General features: G+C 34.1%; 2 protein-coding genes across 4 annotated transcripts; both read right to left on the bottom strand.

Moving 5' to 3' along the window:
- Positions 1 to 2,443: 2,443 nt before the first annotated feature.
- Positions 2,444 to 3,035, bottom strand: LOC127795549 (nucleotide pyrophosphatase/phosphodiesterase-like). The gene is made up of 2 exons (XM_052327309.1): positions 2,891 to 3,035; positions 2,444 to 2,748 (listed from the first exon to the last, which is right to left on the bottom strand). The coding sequence occupies exons 1-2, from the start codon at positions 2,904 to 2,906 to the stop codon at positions 2,444 to 2,446; spliced, it is 321 nt and encodes a 106-aa protein (XP_052183269.1). The 5' UTR covers positions 2,907 to 3,035.
- Positions 3,036 to 8,027: 4,992 nt separating this feature from the next.
- LOC127796017 (uncharacterized) lies at positions 8,028 to 12,970 on the bottom strand. Of its 3 annotated transcripts, none has more exons than XM_052328047.1 (6): positions 12,659 to 12,970; positions 12,154 to 12,189; positions 11,044 to 11,292; positions 10,582 to 10,660; positions 8,711 to 8,789; positions 8,028 to 8,362 (listed from the first exon to the last, which is right to left on the bottom strand). In XM_052328047.1, exons 1-6 carry the CDS (start codon positions 12,920 to 12,922, stop codon positions 8,299 to 8,301), a joined length of 771 nt encoding a protein of 256 aa, XP_052184007.1. In that variant the 5' UTR covers positions 12,923 to 12,970; the 3' UTR covers positions 8,028 to 8,298. The 3 variants fall into 3 exon arrangements, with proteins under 3 accessions (XP_052184007.1, XP_052184010.1, XP_052184008.1); XM_052328050.1 differs by having other exon boundaries at positions 12,154 to 12,196; positions 12,659 to 12,926; XM_052328048.1 differs by lacking the exon at positions 12,154 to 12,189.
- Between the last annotated feature and the right edge of the window lie 1,139 nt (positions 12,971 to 14,109).

Here is a 14,109-nt window from a genome sequence, read left to right as displayed (position 1 = left end):
TTTTGTGGTTTATACTTGCTTTAATATCATTTTAGAAAAGGGGAAAGCAAAGGTTGAGGGTGAACCCAGTAGAGTTTGATTCTCGTGTGATAGTCTTGTGTACGGAGCAATCCTAATCGAAAAAGATCATTGGGAGTATTTTGAGTGTAGGGACAAGATTGTCAGAATCTATTATGTAGTAATTGAACATTTTAAGAGTTGTAAATAAATAAGCCCTTAATGTTTGTATTAAATAAATTTATGGTTTTAATATTTATTTTACTTCCGCTAAAAAAAAAAGTAATTTATTTACTTAAGTGTTTATTTGTACCAATCTTTTTGAGATTTTTTTCTCAAGATGTTTTGATAGCGAAATCTTTGAGGGAGGGTTTTGACAAGAAGTGTGCATTAAAATAGAATTGAAAGTGTGGGCAATATAATACAATACCGAGAATGTTATAAGTCATATGGCACTTTCTCATTGGAGGAGACTAAAAAAATTATATGTCTTTATGTTTTTTGCTTAACACTTTTTTCAATAAAGATGCGATACATGATATATAATGACTTTTTATAAGTTAATAATAATATTTGAACGATATGTTAATAAAATTTAATTTTATACATATTTTTATTTAATTTTTATCTTTAAGTGTATATTATTTTTCTAACTTGAAGTGTAAGTTTATATATAATTTGAATATTTTTTTATAAAAAATAAAAAAATGAATTAAATTTAAATAATTAAGTTTAAAAGAAGATATTATAAATTAATTTATAATATTAATTTTAAAATTAATATTATAATATAATCAAAGAATTAATAATCAAGTATAGAGAAGAAATCGGAGATAAAGCAGAGAACTTGAAGATAAAGCAAAGAGAAGAAAAAGATTATTAAAAGGAAGAAATCAAATCAGAGGGGGGAAAAAGGAAGAAATTGGAGATCAAAGGCAAGCGACGCAAGGTCGAGGACGACTAGGGCGGCGGAATTGGAGGATGCGGCCATATATAATATAATAAAGGGCACCCGGAGATTCTGGTGGGAATTTGAAGCGGCAATTGGAGAAAAACGCAGAAGCAGCAGGCAGCCGCACAACTGCCCCGCGCACAGCAAGCAAGCCGCAAGGCTTGGCCCGCACAGCCACTCGCACGCACAGCAAAGCAGGCGCTTATCAGCACAGCCGTAAGGCGTTGCAAGGCCCACGCAAGGCACAGCGGCGGAAGCAAGCAGGCGCACGCGGACCAGACCGTTTCACCCAGACCTGGGTAGGGAGCTTTTTCTTCTTCATTCAATTTTTATTTTTATTTTAGTTATATCTAACTAAATTCTTTTAGCTAAGATTTTGATGGATTTTTATTTTTGAAATTATGTCATTATTTATTTAATTTGATTCAAAATCCTTTTATTATTTAAAAGAATTGGTTATCTTTTAATGATTTGATAATTTATATATATATGATTGATTAAAAATTACTATAAATTAAATTCATAGACAATATAAATTACATATTAAACTATAATATCAAAAAATAATTATCCTATGTGTAAGAATCGAGAAAGTTTAATAAGTTAAATTTCCTTCTAAATATTAGAAATTTTTAAAGAACTTAATATTTTTTTTAATATTTGCATAAAAATTTGATAATAGAATTGAATTAATAAAAGATTAATATAACTTGAGAAAGTTTATTAATTAATTAAGAGAAATTCACCGTTATGTAAATAATTTTAAAATATTTTAGAGAATTTTTTTTATTTTAAATTGAATTGAATAGATAATTATATAATCTTGATTAAATGAAATCTAAATACTAATTGCATTCATTTTTTTAATTGTTTTAAAAAAAATTATTTTTGCATCAATTTTTTCTTGTTAGTATTTATTTTCTTTTTGTTTATCCAATTAAAAATTATTTCAACTTAAGTTAGTTTAAAATTGGTTTGGTACTGTGATTTAGTATTTGTAGGATCAATATTTTTTTTATTATGTATATTTGACTAAGGTACAGTTATCTAAATTAATTATAAATAAATTACACAACTACAATGTTTGGGTCATATTTAACCACCATCTTTGCCAATCCCTCATTCCCTGCAAAACCTCTTCTTTCTAACCCATTTTCTTTTCCATGATCAGTATCCCCATCGTCGTTGTTCACTGAAAAAAGTTATGGTGGAGATGGTGGTCGGCGACAAGGTTAGAGTAGGCAGTTGTAGTGATGAGGTAGGGGAGGTGGTTGACAACGATGAGGGTCAGTTAAAGATGAGTTGCAGAGGATGGAGAGGGAGATATAACTATTATTCATTTAAGTATCTCAAAACTAATAAAGATAAAAGAGTAATTCATCTGAAGTGATGCAGTAAAGAGTTATTCTCCTTTTTTTTTTTTTAGGTACAAATTTAGGGAAGGAAACACTAGAATGGAATCAAAACAAGACACCGCTGGATACAAAGTTTGGATCATGAAGCCAAAGTGGTTGGCTCACAGCCATCATGAACACAGGCCAATACATCCCTGTAATCTCTTGAGATGGTGAAGGAGTCATAGACCTCTCCATTGCTGCTCTTCTTGTACTCAAACAGAAGGGATGAGTGGTTGATGGCCTTCAGTTTGACGAATCCATAGTCATAATCTCTGTAAAGGCTCCAAAGTGTCTGGAGTGAGCTAAAATCTGATAAGTGGCTCCCTCCACCGCCGCCGACGACATGATTGTCCCGTTCACGGTGCCCGAGTAGTGAGATCTCTCTGTGTTCACGCACTGGTTCTGGAGCAAGCAAGCAAGCAAATAAAAAAAGAAAGAAAAGAAAGAAAAGTCGAACTCTGATGATGAATGAATTTTAGGCTTGGTGGTGCATAAGTTTCGGCTCGGGCTTCGCGGCTAGTCATACTACCCAGAGAGAGCTAACCTGGTAAATGGGGCATGTCCTCTCATAGTTGTGAACGTGGCCGAAGAATGCGATGTCTACCTTGTACTTCTGCCAGAGCTTCTGCAAGCTTTCCCTTCCCATGGGCTCCTGGAATGAGCCTTGCAAGCCATAAAACTAAGACGAGGAATAGCCAAGCACACGATGAGCCGCAAAGATTAACCAAGGTTGCTTTTGCCTGTCTGCTGTTGCAAGGCACTTCTCCAGAAACCTGTACTGTTCAGAACCTTCTCTTCAGTCATGTTCAGTGTCAGCTATACAGAACCGGAACATGCCATAATCTGTGGAATACCTGAAACCATTACCGCAATCCGTAATAGGAGTAATCCAGAGAAATGGAAGAGCATGTGATAAACCTTCTTACAGATGCCAATCGGTGGAAATGGAAAGCAAAAAAAAATTAGGTTGCGTTTTCTTTAACGCTGTCAAGTCATTTTTAATTTTTAATTTTTAATTTTTTAAAATAATAAAAATACATTCTTTTTGTTGTTTTTAAAAATATATTTTTAAAAATAAAAAAAAATTATAAAGAAAACTCAAAACAACAAAAAATTGTTTTGAGTATTTACATCCGAAACAAACTCAAAACTCAAAACATATTTATTTATTTATATTTTATTATTATAATAAAAAAAATATTACAAAATTCATTAACTTAAAATATATATATATTTTTAATAATATATTAACATTAAATATTTATAATTTACTTAATAATCAAATTTATTGAATAAAATATCATTAAAAAAATATTTTCAAAATTTTAAAGAGAACGCGTTTTCTAATTTTCTGTTTTGAAAAATAATTTTTTAAAATAATAAAGAGAACGCGTTTTCAATTTTTTAAAAATAGACTGGCAAAACAGAAAATTGAAAATGAATTCAAAACTCAAAACTAAAAATTAAAAAGCAAAGAAAACACACCCTTAGCGTCTAAAGATGTCTCCAGCAGTTGGTTTGTAACTATGGTGTCTTGAAAGTTCTTCCATGGAGTTTCAAGAGTTTGAACACTCACCAGGCAGCAACAGGGAGTAAAACTAAAACTATGAATTCCATTCATCATTGGTAGCAACAGGGAGGAAGAGCAACTTGCTCCCATCGTAGAGTGGCCTTTTGTTCAGCAACATTTTGTACGCATATATTAATTAGAGTAAAGCTTCACATCAAGTACCACAAAAGAATTCTTCCAATTCTTTAGCCTGTGTATGAGATTTTTCATTCTTCCAATTCAGATTTTAAAACCAGTACCAAACCCCATCCCAATAGGGGAGCAATGAAGAGAGAGAGAGACAGGGAGAGTGGAGCCTGCAATTCATCGGTTTGGTCATTTGAGGGGAAAGCCCTCACTTTGAACCCTGTTTATTAACTCTTTGATGATCCAGGAAATTAAGCTCACTACCTTAATGATATCAAGTATTTCCTCGACCTGGAACTTGTTGGGATCCGGCCTAAATTAGGTAGCCACCAAAATTGCAGGAGGTTTTTCACATTGAAGTGTTGGTATCCAACTTAATTGTGCCTAAATTGTCAAAAGGTTAGGTAGCCACCAACTTAAGCTTCAAGCATAAATACTTCCTATTGCCCATGGTGCATAAGTCAAATAGTGGATAAGTGATACATTGGGATTAATATTAGTAGATCACGAATTCGATACTTAGTTTAGACAAGGGTCGAAGGTTTATCTGTAATTTACCTCATCTGCTAATATTGAGAGCACGAGCGACGGATGATAGCGCAAGGGCGGTAATCCCAAATATAAATACCCCCATTTTCATAAGATTTATGCATCCAAATTTGAGGATCCAAGAAGCAAAAACAAGTTTAAGGTAGATGAGAGACAAGAAAGCCAAAGGCTTCAAAGTGAGGGTCTTTGAGAGTGTACCACTATATTTTTTGTATCACTTGAAAGAGAGTAAAGTGTGTAAGGATATTTGTAATTATCCTCATTATAGTGGAATATTTCTTGGAGTTTACTCCGTGATTTTTTCCTCAATATTGAAGGGTTTTCTACGTTAAAATTATGTCTCTTGTATTTTTATTTGTATTATATTATGTGATGTGGTGGAAAAAAAATAATTTCGCAGTTTATCAAATCTTTATCTAATTTTCCCGACAAATGGTATCAGAGCTTTTGGTTGTGAAAGTATCAGTCTTTTTTAGGAAATTCTTAGTATGTTCTGTGGTCGCAACATTGTTTAATCTTCCACATCAAAAAAGAATTATCTTAGCTAAAAGCATCTTTTTTGTATGTTCAGATACTGGATTTAAGTGTGATGTGTGGAAGTGCATGTCTATGAAAAGTTATGACCAAGTAAAGATTTGATATTTAAGTGTATTTATTTGTGACTCACCTCTCTTTTTTGGAAACTTACCTGGTGTATTATTTATGTACACACATTTTTAGTATATAGTTACTATTCATAATGAATAGTAGAAGCCTAGTTTAAATTTGATAAGGGTTAGTACAAGCAAAATTATTAGTCTAAACAGAACCAACTATTATGTATGGAAGGGAAAAATGAAAAATCTCATTTATGTGAAAAGTTGACATCTACCAATATTTACAACACAAAAGCCCAAATCAAAAATCGATGAAGAGTGAGAATTCGGACACACCCAAGTATGTGGTTTTATTTAGCAATGGATATGTGACGACCCATCTCCTGGAGCCCCCGCTAGCATAGAAGATCCGTGAAAAGATCATCATAAATAATGGTGTAGAAACATCCTGAACCTTGAACAACCAACCTCGAATTACAAGTTCACATATGGGGACATCTCTTTAATCATCTAAATCAATTCGTGCCCACAATATAGCGCACATGGAAATAATACCAAAATACCAAAATAATCTAGACTCACTAACGGATCGTTACAGAATAGATGATAACGTGGTCAATCATATTTGTGATGAGACATATGCCAAATTGTTGTGGGAGAAACTTGAATTTCTATATGCTCGAAAGACTGGCAAAAACAAGCTTTTCTTGATTAAGAAGATGATGAATTTACACTACAAGGAGGATAGTACCATCTTCGATCATTTGAGTGATTTTCAATGAGTTTTTTAGCAGTTGTCTTCTATGGGTGTAAAGTTTAACGATGAGATTCAAGTTTTATGATTGCTCGGTACTTTACCAGACTCTTGAGAGACATTCAGAATGTCTCTTTATAACTCCGCTCATAGTAGTATAGTGATGATAGAATTTGTTAAGGGTGTTGTTTTGAATGAAGATATGAGAAGAAGATCTCAAATTTTGCCTTCGCAATCCGAGGTTTTTATTATTGAAGATAGGGGAGAAGTAAAAGTATAGGTCCAAAAGGTAAAGATAAAGTGTGAAGCAAGTCAAGGCTTAGTTACAAAAATGTAGAATATCATTATCGTGCATACTGTGATACATTAAAAAAAAGTGTTTCCAGTTCAAGAAAGACATGAAATAAGGCAACGTTGAAGAAAAAAATAAAGATCATGACCGCAACGATACAGTTGCTCATTGTTTGTGATAAAGAGATAATTAATTTTGCTTCTCAAGAGACAAGCTAGGTCATTAATAGTGGAATTGCCTTACATGTTACTGGGAGTTTCCTTGTGTTGGGATATCTACTTGGGAGGAAGATTTATACGAGCGCCTGCGTACTTACTTCCCCAAGGCAACTGGTCAGGCTGCGATTGAGGCAAAGGCATAAATGGCCTTGTGGATTGCAATCTTATCAAGAATATATAAGATCAGATTTATATAAGATCAGATTTATGGGTTGACCTAATAATAAGAGATTATAGTAGTGTTCTTTGCAAGATTTAAAGTTTTGAATCATTTAAAATTTATGTCGCTTACTTAATGTGTGTATACTCGATGAGTTTTTCAATACATAATTGAAAGATAGTGACTTGTGCTCGGTAATATGGGGAAACAAAAAAAAGTAGTAGGGGTTTCATTGTGTTGCAATATCGACTTGGGAGGAAGATTTATAAGAACAAATGTACATTTTGTCCAAGGACAAGTGGGTAGGCTGTGACATGGGGCAGAGGCATCGAGGGCATAAACGGCCCTGTGGATTGCAATCTAGGAGAGTGGCTGGCTGCTCACCACCGCCATGTCTCTCACCCTGAGCTGCTGCAATGGCACCCCCCCAGTTGGGTTGGCACTGTAACAACAATAGCCTGATCAATAGGAATCTCAGCCTCAGGGAAGAGAAGCTACCACCCATCTCTGGACTGGAAATGGAATGAATTTCCAAAACCCAATACAGAGGTCGTGGAATTAGCTTGAATAGTTGTTGATGCAGCTTGCGTGCCGGCCATTGCCGTCCTCCTTTCTCTGAAGAGCGGCGGATTTGTTGAGAGCATATGTTTAGTTGTTGTCCTGTTGGTTGATGACGGAGATGGACACCACACCGCCCGTTCGGATTCCAGATTTTGGATATGTGATGTGATTGCGACGGGATGGGGTGCAATGCAAACAAACTATTACTTAACGCCAGATATCCATCAGTATATTCCCTCGATTTCCTAACTCCCCCGGTTGGATAGTGTTCTAACTTTGTCACAGGTTTCTCGGATTACCTGCGATTTTTGGGACTTGACTTTTTTTAGAAATTAAATAAGTAAATAAATAATTTCAACATTATCGGTATTTTGGTGAGATTCCATTACATCTAAATAAAACCTTCTAATGGACCCTCATTATATTTTAGACCTTTAATCCATTAAATCGTGATAATTGAGACAATAAAAGTTGACGCCCCAAGGTTGACACACCGTGAACCAAGTATAAATAATTTTTAACCACTATTGGGCATATTTATTGAGTTTATTTTTGGGCTCTATTAGGTATAATTACATCTTCTCATCAATTGCAAAAATAAAATAGTAATAACATAATAAAATTTGTTGCACTACACGGTAGGCATATATGTAAACAATATTTTTGCAAGAAAATTCAATTTTATGCCTTTTTCCATAGCTAAAAATAAATTCTTTATACTTCAGAACATTTATTTTTATTTTAAAATACAAAGATATAATAAATTTCTATTCGTATCAAACAGTAAAAAAATCATTTTCTTCTTTGAATTTCTTTTCGAATTTTTTACAACTTTTGAAACAAAAACAAGTAATGAAAACATCAATCCTATTTTTATTTTTAAAATAACAGAAATGAAAAGAAAAGGAAAAAAAAAAAACTACATAACCAACTACCAAAACGCATACTCTGATGATTTTTAAGACAGATAGATCAGAAAGAAAGGAAAAAGAGGGATCCACCAGAATCATCAGATCACAGAGAGGCTCAGTTGATTACAAAAGGCTGCTATACAACTAACTCCCCTACCAAAGCTCTATGCATATCTTCTTCCACATAAATTTCCACTGAATCATGACCCCTTGAGTTACTGCTTGGCCCTTTCACAGTTTGGCAAGATGGTGTAAAGCTCCTTCTCCAACTCCAGCAGACTATGAAATAAGATTTAAAAAAAAAAATCCTATTTAGAATTACTGCCCAGAAAACTGCAAACAACCAATGTTTCTATCTTAGATTTAAAACGAGGGTGTCCCCAATGCATAAGATTCCCCACTTCATTGAGAGTCCGGAGATGGTCATATTTGTACATAGCCCTCCCCTTGCTTTTTTGTAACTATGTTATTTTTACAACTAGAACCCGTCAACCTCATGTCACAAAAAAAATAACTTTATTGTTACCACCAAGACTCACTGCTCACACTAACACTATGTGGAAGGAAAAGAAAACAAATGTTTTTATGTTTATCTAAAATTGCATATAGATTATTATATCGACTTACATTTCGTACTTGCGAAGCGCTTCACTTCGTTTTGCCATATACAAGTCGCCATCTTTGGGCAAATGGCTTAAAGCAGTGCCTGCATAAGTGATTCGTGAGAGAATGGGGCAATATCGAGTAACCAATAAATACTAAGCACATTATTAGAAGAAAGCCACCTGAAAAACTTGGTGAAAAGGTGAACACTAAAAAAAGTTAAAAGAAAGCAGTAAAGTCTAATATTTTCCGGCTGTCTAATCCAAAACGATAGCTCTCTCTCTCTCTCTCTCGGGGCACCCAAGCCGACTGCCTAATTCTTGGATCTCATAAATAGGGAGTTAAAAACACTCCCAAGAACATACACAACGGCGTGGATTAGCTTATGCCTTACAGGACTTGTGAAAGAAAAACCGTCCAAAAATTCCGGACATAATCCCTACAGGGCTCAGAAATTTCCTAGATTGTATGTTTCGCCAGAAGATGAGAACATAAATGAAAAGTCAAAACACAAGATAGTGACTGTGGGTTGAGCAGCCTCCTAATTTCAATGGACAGCTAGTAGGTTGGGCAAGAAAACGCTAGAAAAAGTTCAAGTGTCCTCATCAGTAGGAGAGGAAAATGAACGACAGGAGGCTGGGATGGAAAGAGTTGAGAAAAAAAGCGGAGGAAAAGGGAGCAAACTGATGGCAACTTTGCCTTTTCTTCTAACATGGGAGAAGCATTAATTAGTGATCAAAATTAGGTTTCTGTAGCGGAAAAGGCTACAACCTCTCGACCTGTAGATAAGAATACAAAACTATTATTGAAGATACAGCCAGAATAGTGATTAAGAGTATACAAATTCTTGAACTTCTTACACTCCAAACAGAAAGGCTTAACCGTAGATTGCAATATACTTAAAATAATTATACGGACACCACCAACAAAATAACAAAAAACAAAAGAATCTACATGCAATAACAAACATAGAATGGAGTTTCTAAACAACCTTACTTTCACTTCTCAGAAATAAAAAAAGAGAGTAAGACAGCAAGAAAAAGAGCCATAAAGAAAGTAACATTCCTATGCTGCTGTACTAAAACATAGATTGGACTTCAGAGACAGAAATACATGTTTTAGCCTCTTATAAAAGAAACAATATCATACCATGCACTTGCATAACCTAGAAGGCAACTACCCTGCCATCCACTGTTTAGTGTATACATATCTATTGAGATGAAACAATATAATATAAGCATCTATATCATTTCAAGTAACAGCATTTCAAGCTTCCAAAGTGAATTAGGTAATGACACTATTTCTTGTGACAGCACCTTTAGTTATAGGGATTATGTCTGCAAATGCCTGAGATTGATTGTCCTGCTTTGGGGATCAGTAAACCAATAATTATGACCTTATGCTCCTTCAGGTTTAGCATGAAGCAACTTTAGGCAAGAGTTGCAGCATACTCATATGACCAATCTGTTTTTATGATTATTTCAAGAAACCTTGCATAACCATGCTGGTCTAATCCATTTAATAAAGAGATTCTTATAATCAAGAGACAACAGAGTTTGGAATTTTAGTTTAACCACTTTTTATTTAATCTATGTCGTCCAGGTTTAGATATATACAAAAATTAGGATACATATCTAAAAAGTATGTATCTATATTCTTAGTGAGTTAATAGAACAGGCAAACACAGTAACATTAACATGTCTGCCAGCATGCATTATTATATAAGACACACCAGTTATATCAGATAGTCTCAAGTAGACAGCTGTACTTGAGACCCAGTGATCCCAGTTGACTTGCCCAAGAACCACACTTGAAACAGTATAGATCTGTTGCTTTGATACTGGATGTGATATATGCCATAAAACAAATGAAAAAACACAGTAAACGAGTCATACATGGAAGTGGTACTGGTACTATTGCGTCCCCAGTTTTTTGAACCTGTACAGAATTTGTTTTGTTGATTGGTTGCAAGCCCTGTTCAAGAAAAATGGACTACATGATTAGTGAAATAATAAAATTAACGCATAAAAAATTCAAGTGCAACTAGCAGTTATAACACAAGTATTGAATTGCAAACATGGATCTCGGAGCCTGCACCAAGAGCACAAAGAAAATAAATGGTACACCATAGTTATCAAAGGCACGCCTAGATGCAAGGCACACAGAGGCAAGGTCATTCAACAGATCCAAGAAGGTCATTTAATCAGCAACGAGTAGTAGAGTTAATACGACAACCATAAAACTCGACATAAGCATGCATGGATAACTAATTTGCCTTTGCCCCGTATACAACCCAGATAGCATAAACATTAACAACAGATCTTAAAATAGTAGGCAGCGGAAGAAGCAATTCATACCTTCTTCTTCTCTTTTCTCTTCAGTATTTTAACATGGCATTTCTTGACGTAGTGCATCAAATGATAACGGGAATGCCTTGAGTACAACTGCTCTTTGACCTCTGGATTTTCAGATAACCAATCTAAAATATCTTTTGTCTTGACCACCTCATCTGTATCCAATGATTCTAACCAGGAATAAACTGGCATCCATTGGTCAGTACGTTGAAATCGAGCATGATGAGGATCAACTAGATTACTAGCTTGTCCCTGTAATGTGTTTGTGAGAAAAATGTTTTTCTTACTTCTCTGCAGAACTACAAGTGCACCAAAACATTACACAGACACAGTAATCCTAGCACCCTCCAATGCCCAACTCCCACGAAAAAAACAGATGCGGAAACAAAAGAAACACAAAGTGGAAAAAAAAAGGAAAGTGAAGAGCTCAAAGAAGCTGGATAGACATAGCAAGGTCTGCTTTCCTCCACATTTTAGTCATCAAGGCAACGTGACAGCATGTTCAAGACCTCTGCCTCTTTTGATACCTTAAACTTTGTCCAACATAGAACAGAGCTAAATTATGCTTCATTAAGTATATAACTTTTGCAGTTTATTAATGATCAACAAATGGGAATCCTTAAACATCACATTAGAAAGCAAAAGAATCATGCTAATTAGAAGAAACTTGTTCTAGAGAAAAAACAGACAATCTATTTCACTTTCCTCTCTGTTCATTTATCTTAGACAAAGATGCCTAAATCTTAAATTCTTATTGAAAACAGTGTAACTGGTGATGCAGTTCTGCATGCAAACTCTCTAGTTACTAAAATTTATTGATTTAGTAAATATTGTAAAAAAAAGAAATCCTTGTTCAATTCAAATTTAAGTCATTGTTAGTGAATGATAAGTAACACAAATACAGTCCTTCCACAGATCATTACTCTGGAAATCTAACTAAAAAATGCAGCCAGTTGATTGTACAGCAGTTTCTTTCTCTTGCTTTCATTTATTCCTAATTTTTTTTTTCTTTCCTTTGTTACAAGAGTGGGGGACCTTCTGGCCTTGCATGGGAAATATTGGATTCTACCAGTTTGTGAGGTTGGGGAGGATCAATTCTGTCAGCAGCCTTACCTTGCTTGGTAAATAGGTTGTTTTCACAACTGGAACCTGCAATCTTTCAATTACAAAGGAACAAGCTTAAATTGCTATCAAGGCTCGCCTTCACATACGCATTAAGGTAAAAAAAAAAAAAAAAAAAAGACATGAGCACAAATAAATATCATAATCGAAACAAACGGCAATTACCAGCTCGTAGTAAACAATATAACTGTTTATATCCGCTCATATCACAAGAAATTGATAATGCAGAAGTTATGACCAGCCTTATAGCCATACAAATAAAACTACACCCTTCACACAACATCTGAAGAATCTTGTGTTCCTTCATTTTCTTACCAACCAAGCTTTCTAATTCTTTCACATCAGGCTCCATTTCCCCTGCCTAATGGACATAATTTCTCAGAGATATTCTCTATTGTCGTCCAAATAAGAATATGCACATATATGCGTGCAATTACGCCCATGCCAAATAAAAGTATCACAATTAACATCTATAAACAATGCAAGACAAAATCACCTCGACGGATGGTCCCGTGCTGTTTTGGATAGGGATGAAGCGCTCGTAGAGCACTGGTAAGGGAATGGACTTGAGTTGGTCAGGTAGAAGGGCATGGTTGGCGTTGATCCAAGCTTCGAACTCATCCACGGTCACCGTCTTGCCCTCCGGGATCGTCGAGAGCCAAGCTCGAACCCTTGCCTCCCATTGTTGGTCTGCTTCGCCAAGTTTAGGGTTCTGATCGGGCGTCTGGCGTTCTAGGGTTAGGTTTTCGGGGTCCGGCATCGAAGATTGAAACTCTCGTGTTCAGTTTGACAACAGTGACTCGGAGCTCTAATGAACGAAAAGCAACCCATTTGAGGTAAAATGGGATGAATTAAGAATTTCGCCAAAACCAAAAATAAATAAAAAATAAAAACTTTATCTAATTATTTATATGCGAGCTTTAAAAAAAAAAAAAACTTAAATAGTCATTATAATTTATTAAATTAGTATTTCAAGTTTTGTATTATATTTTCAAAGCTTTTATTTAATATCTTGATTTTTTTTATCAAATATTATTAATCATTTAATGATTTTTCCGCATATCATTTTCAGGTAAATTACCAAATAAGCTATTGCATATATTTAAAAATGTTTAATAAGTTGTTGTACTTTAACAACGAGGACCCATTGATTATTATATATATTTTGAAAATACACAAATTACAAGTATATAAATAGAACTTAAGATTAGCGTTGTGAATAGAATTAAAATATTATTGAATAATATTAAAAAAATTACTATAATAGTTAAAATAATCCTTAAATTAAAAGTATAATAATTTATTTAACATTTATTAAAGTACAATATTCACAATATCTTTAAATATAAAAATATAATAACTTATTTGGTCCTCATTAAAGTATAGTAACAACTAATTTAGCAATTAAGTTAAAGTGCACTTCTTCCTATTTTTTTTTTTTTATCATACCACTCATTTCAAATCTAACACTAAGAATACCGATACCTAAATAGAAGAACACATCAAATTTATCCACATAATAAATATTTGTCCACACAATAAAACCCATGTAATAAGTTATAGATTAAAATTAAGAAGGACGGAGATCATATCACTAGAAGATTAACAATCAAGCAAGTAAATATATTTGTGTAATTTAGGATAAGGATAGCAAGATCTAGGTGTTGTCTTAGCCCTCAACACTTTTGTCCAACACATCAAACTCACAAAAATTACCATGGAATTAATGACTCTACAAATGCGATATCTCAAAATATCTAAATACTCTCTCTCTCTCTGTGTGTGCATTCCATCAATATTAATAAATGAATTTGCAACTTTTATCAATCCCTTTTGACTTGGTACCAAAGACCTATTTTAAAATAAGCACTAAGTCATCCATCTCATTGGATTGGTTAGAGGCTAACTACACTACACTCGACAACTAATAATTATGAAAATATAGAG

Source organism: Diospyros lotus, chromosome 2, assembly GCF_014633365.1.
Source record: "Diospyros lotus cultivar Yz01 chromosome 2, ASM1463336v1, whole genome shotgun sequence".
Lineage (NCBI taxonomy): Eukaryota > Viridiplantae > Streptophyta > Magnoliopsida > Ericales > Ebenaceae > Diospyros > Diospyros lotus.
The sequence above is the reverse complement of the archived record's forward strand: the minus strand, read 5'-3'. Positions and strand labels throughout refer to the sequence as shown.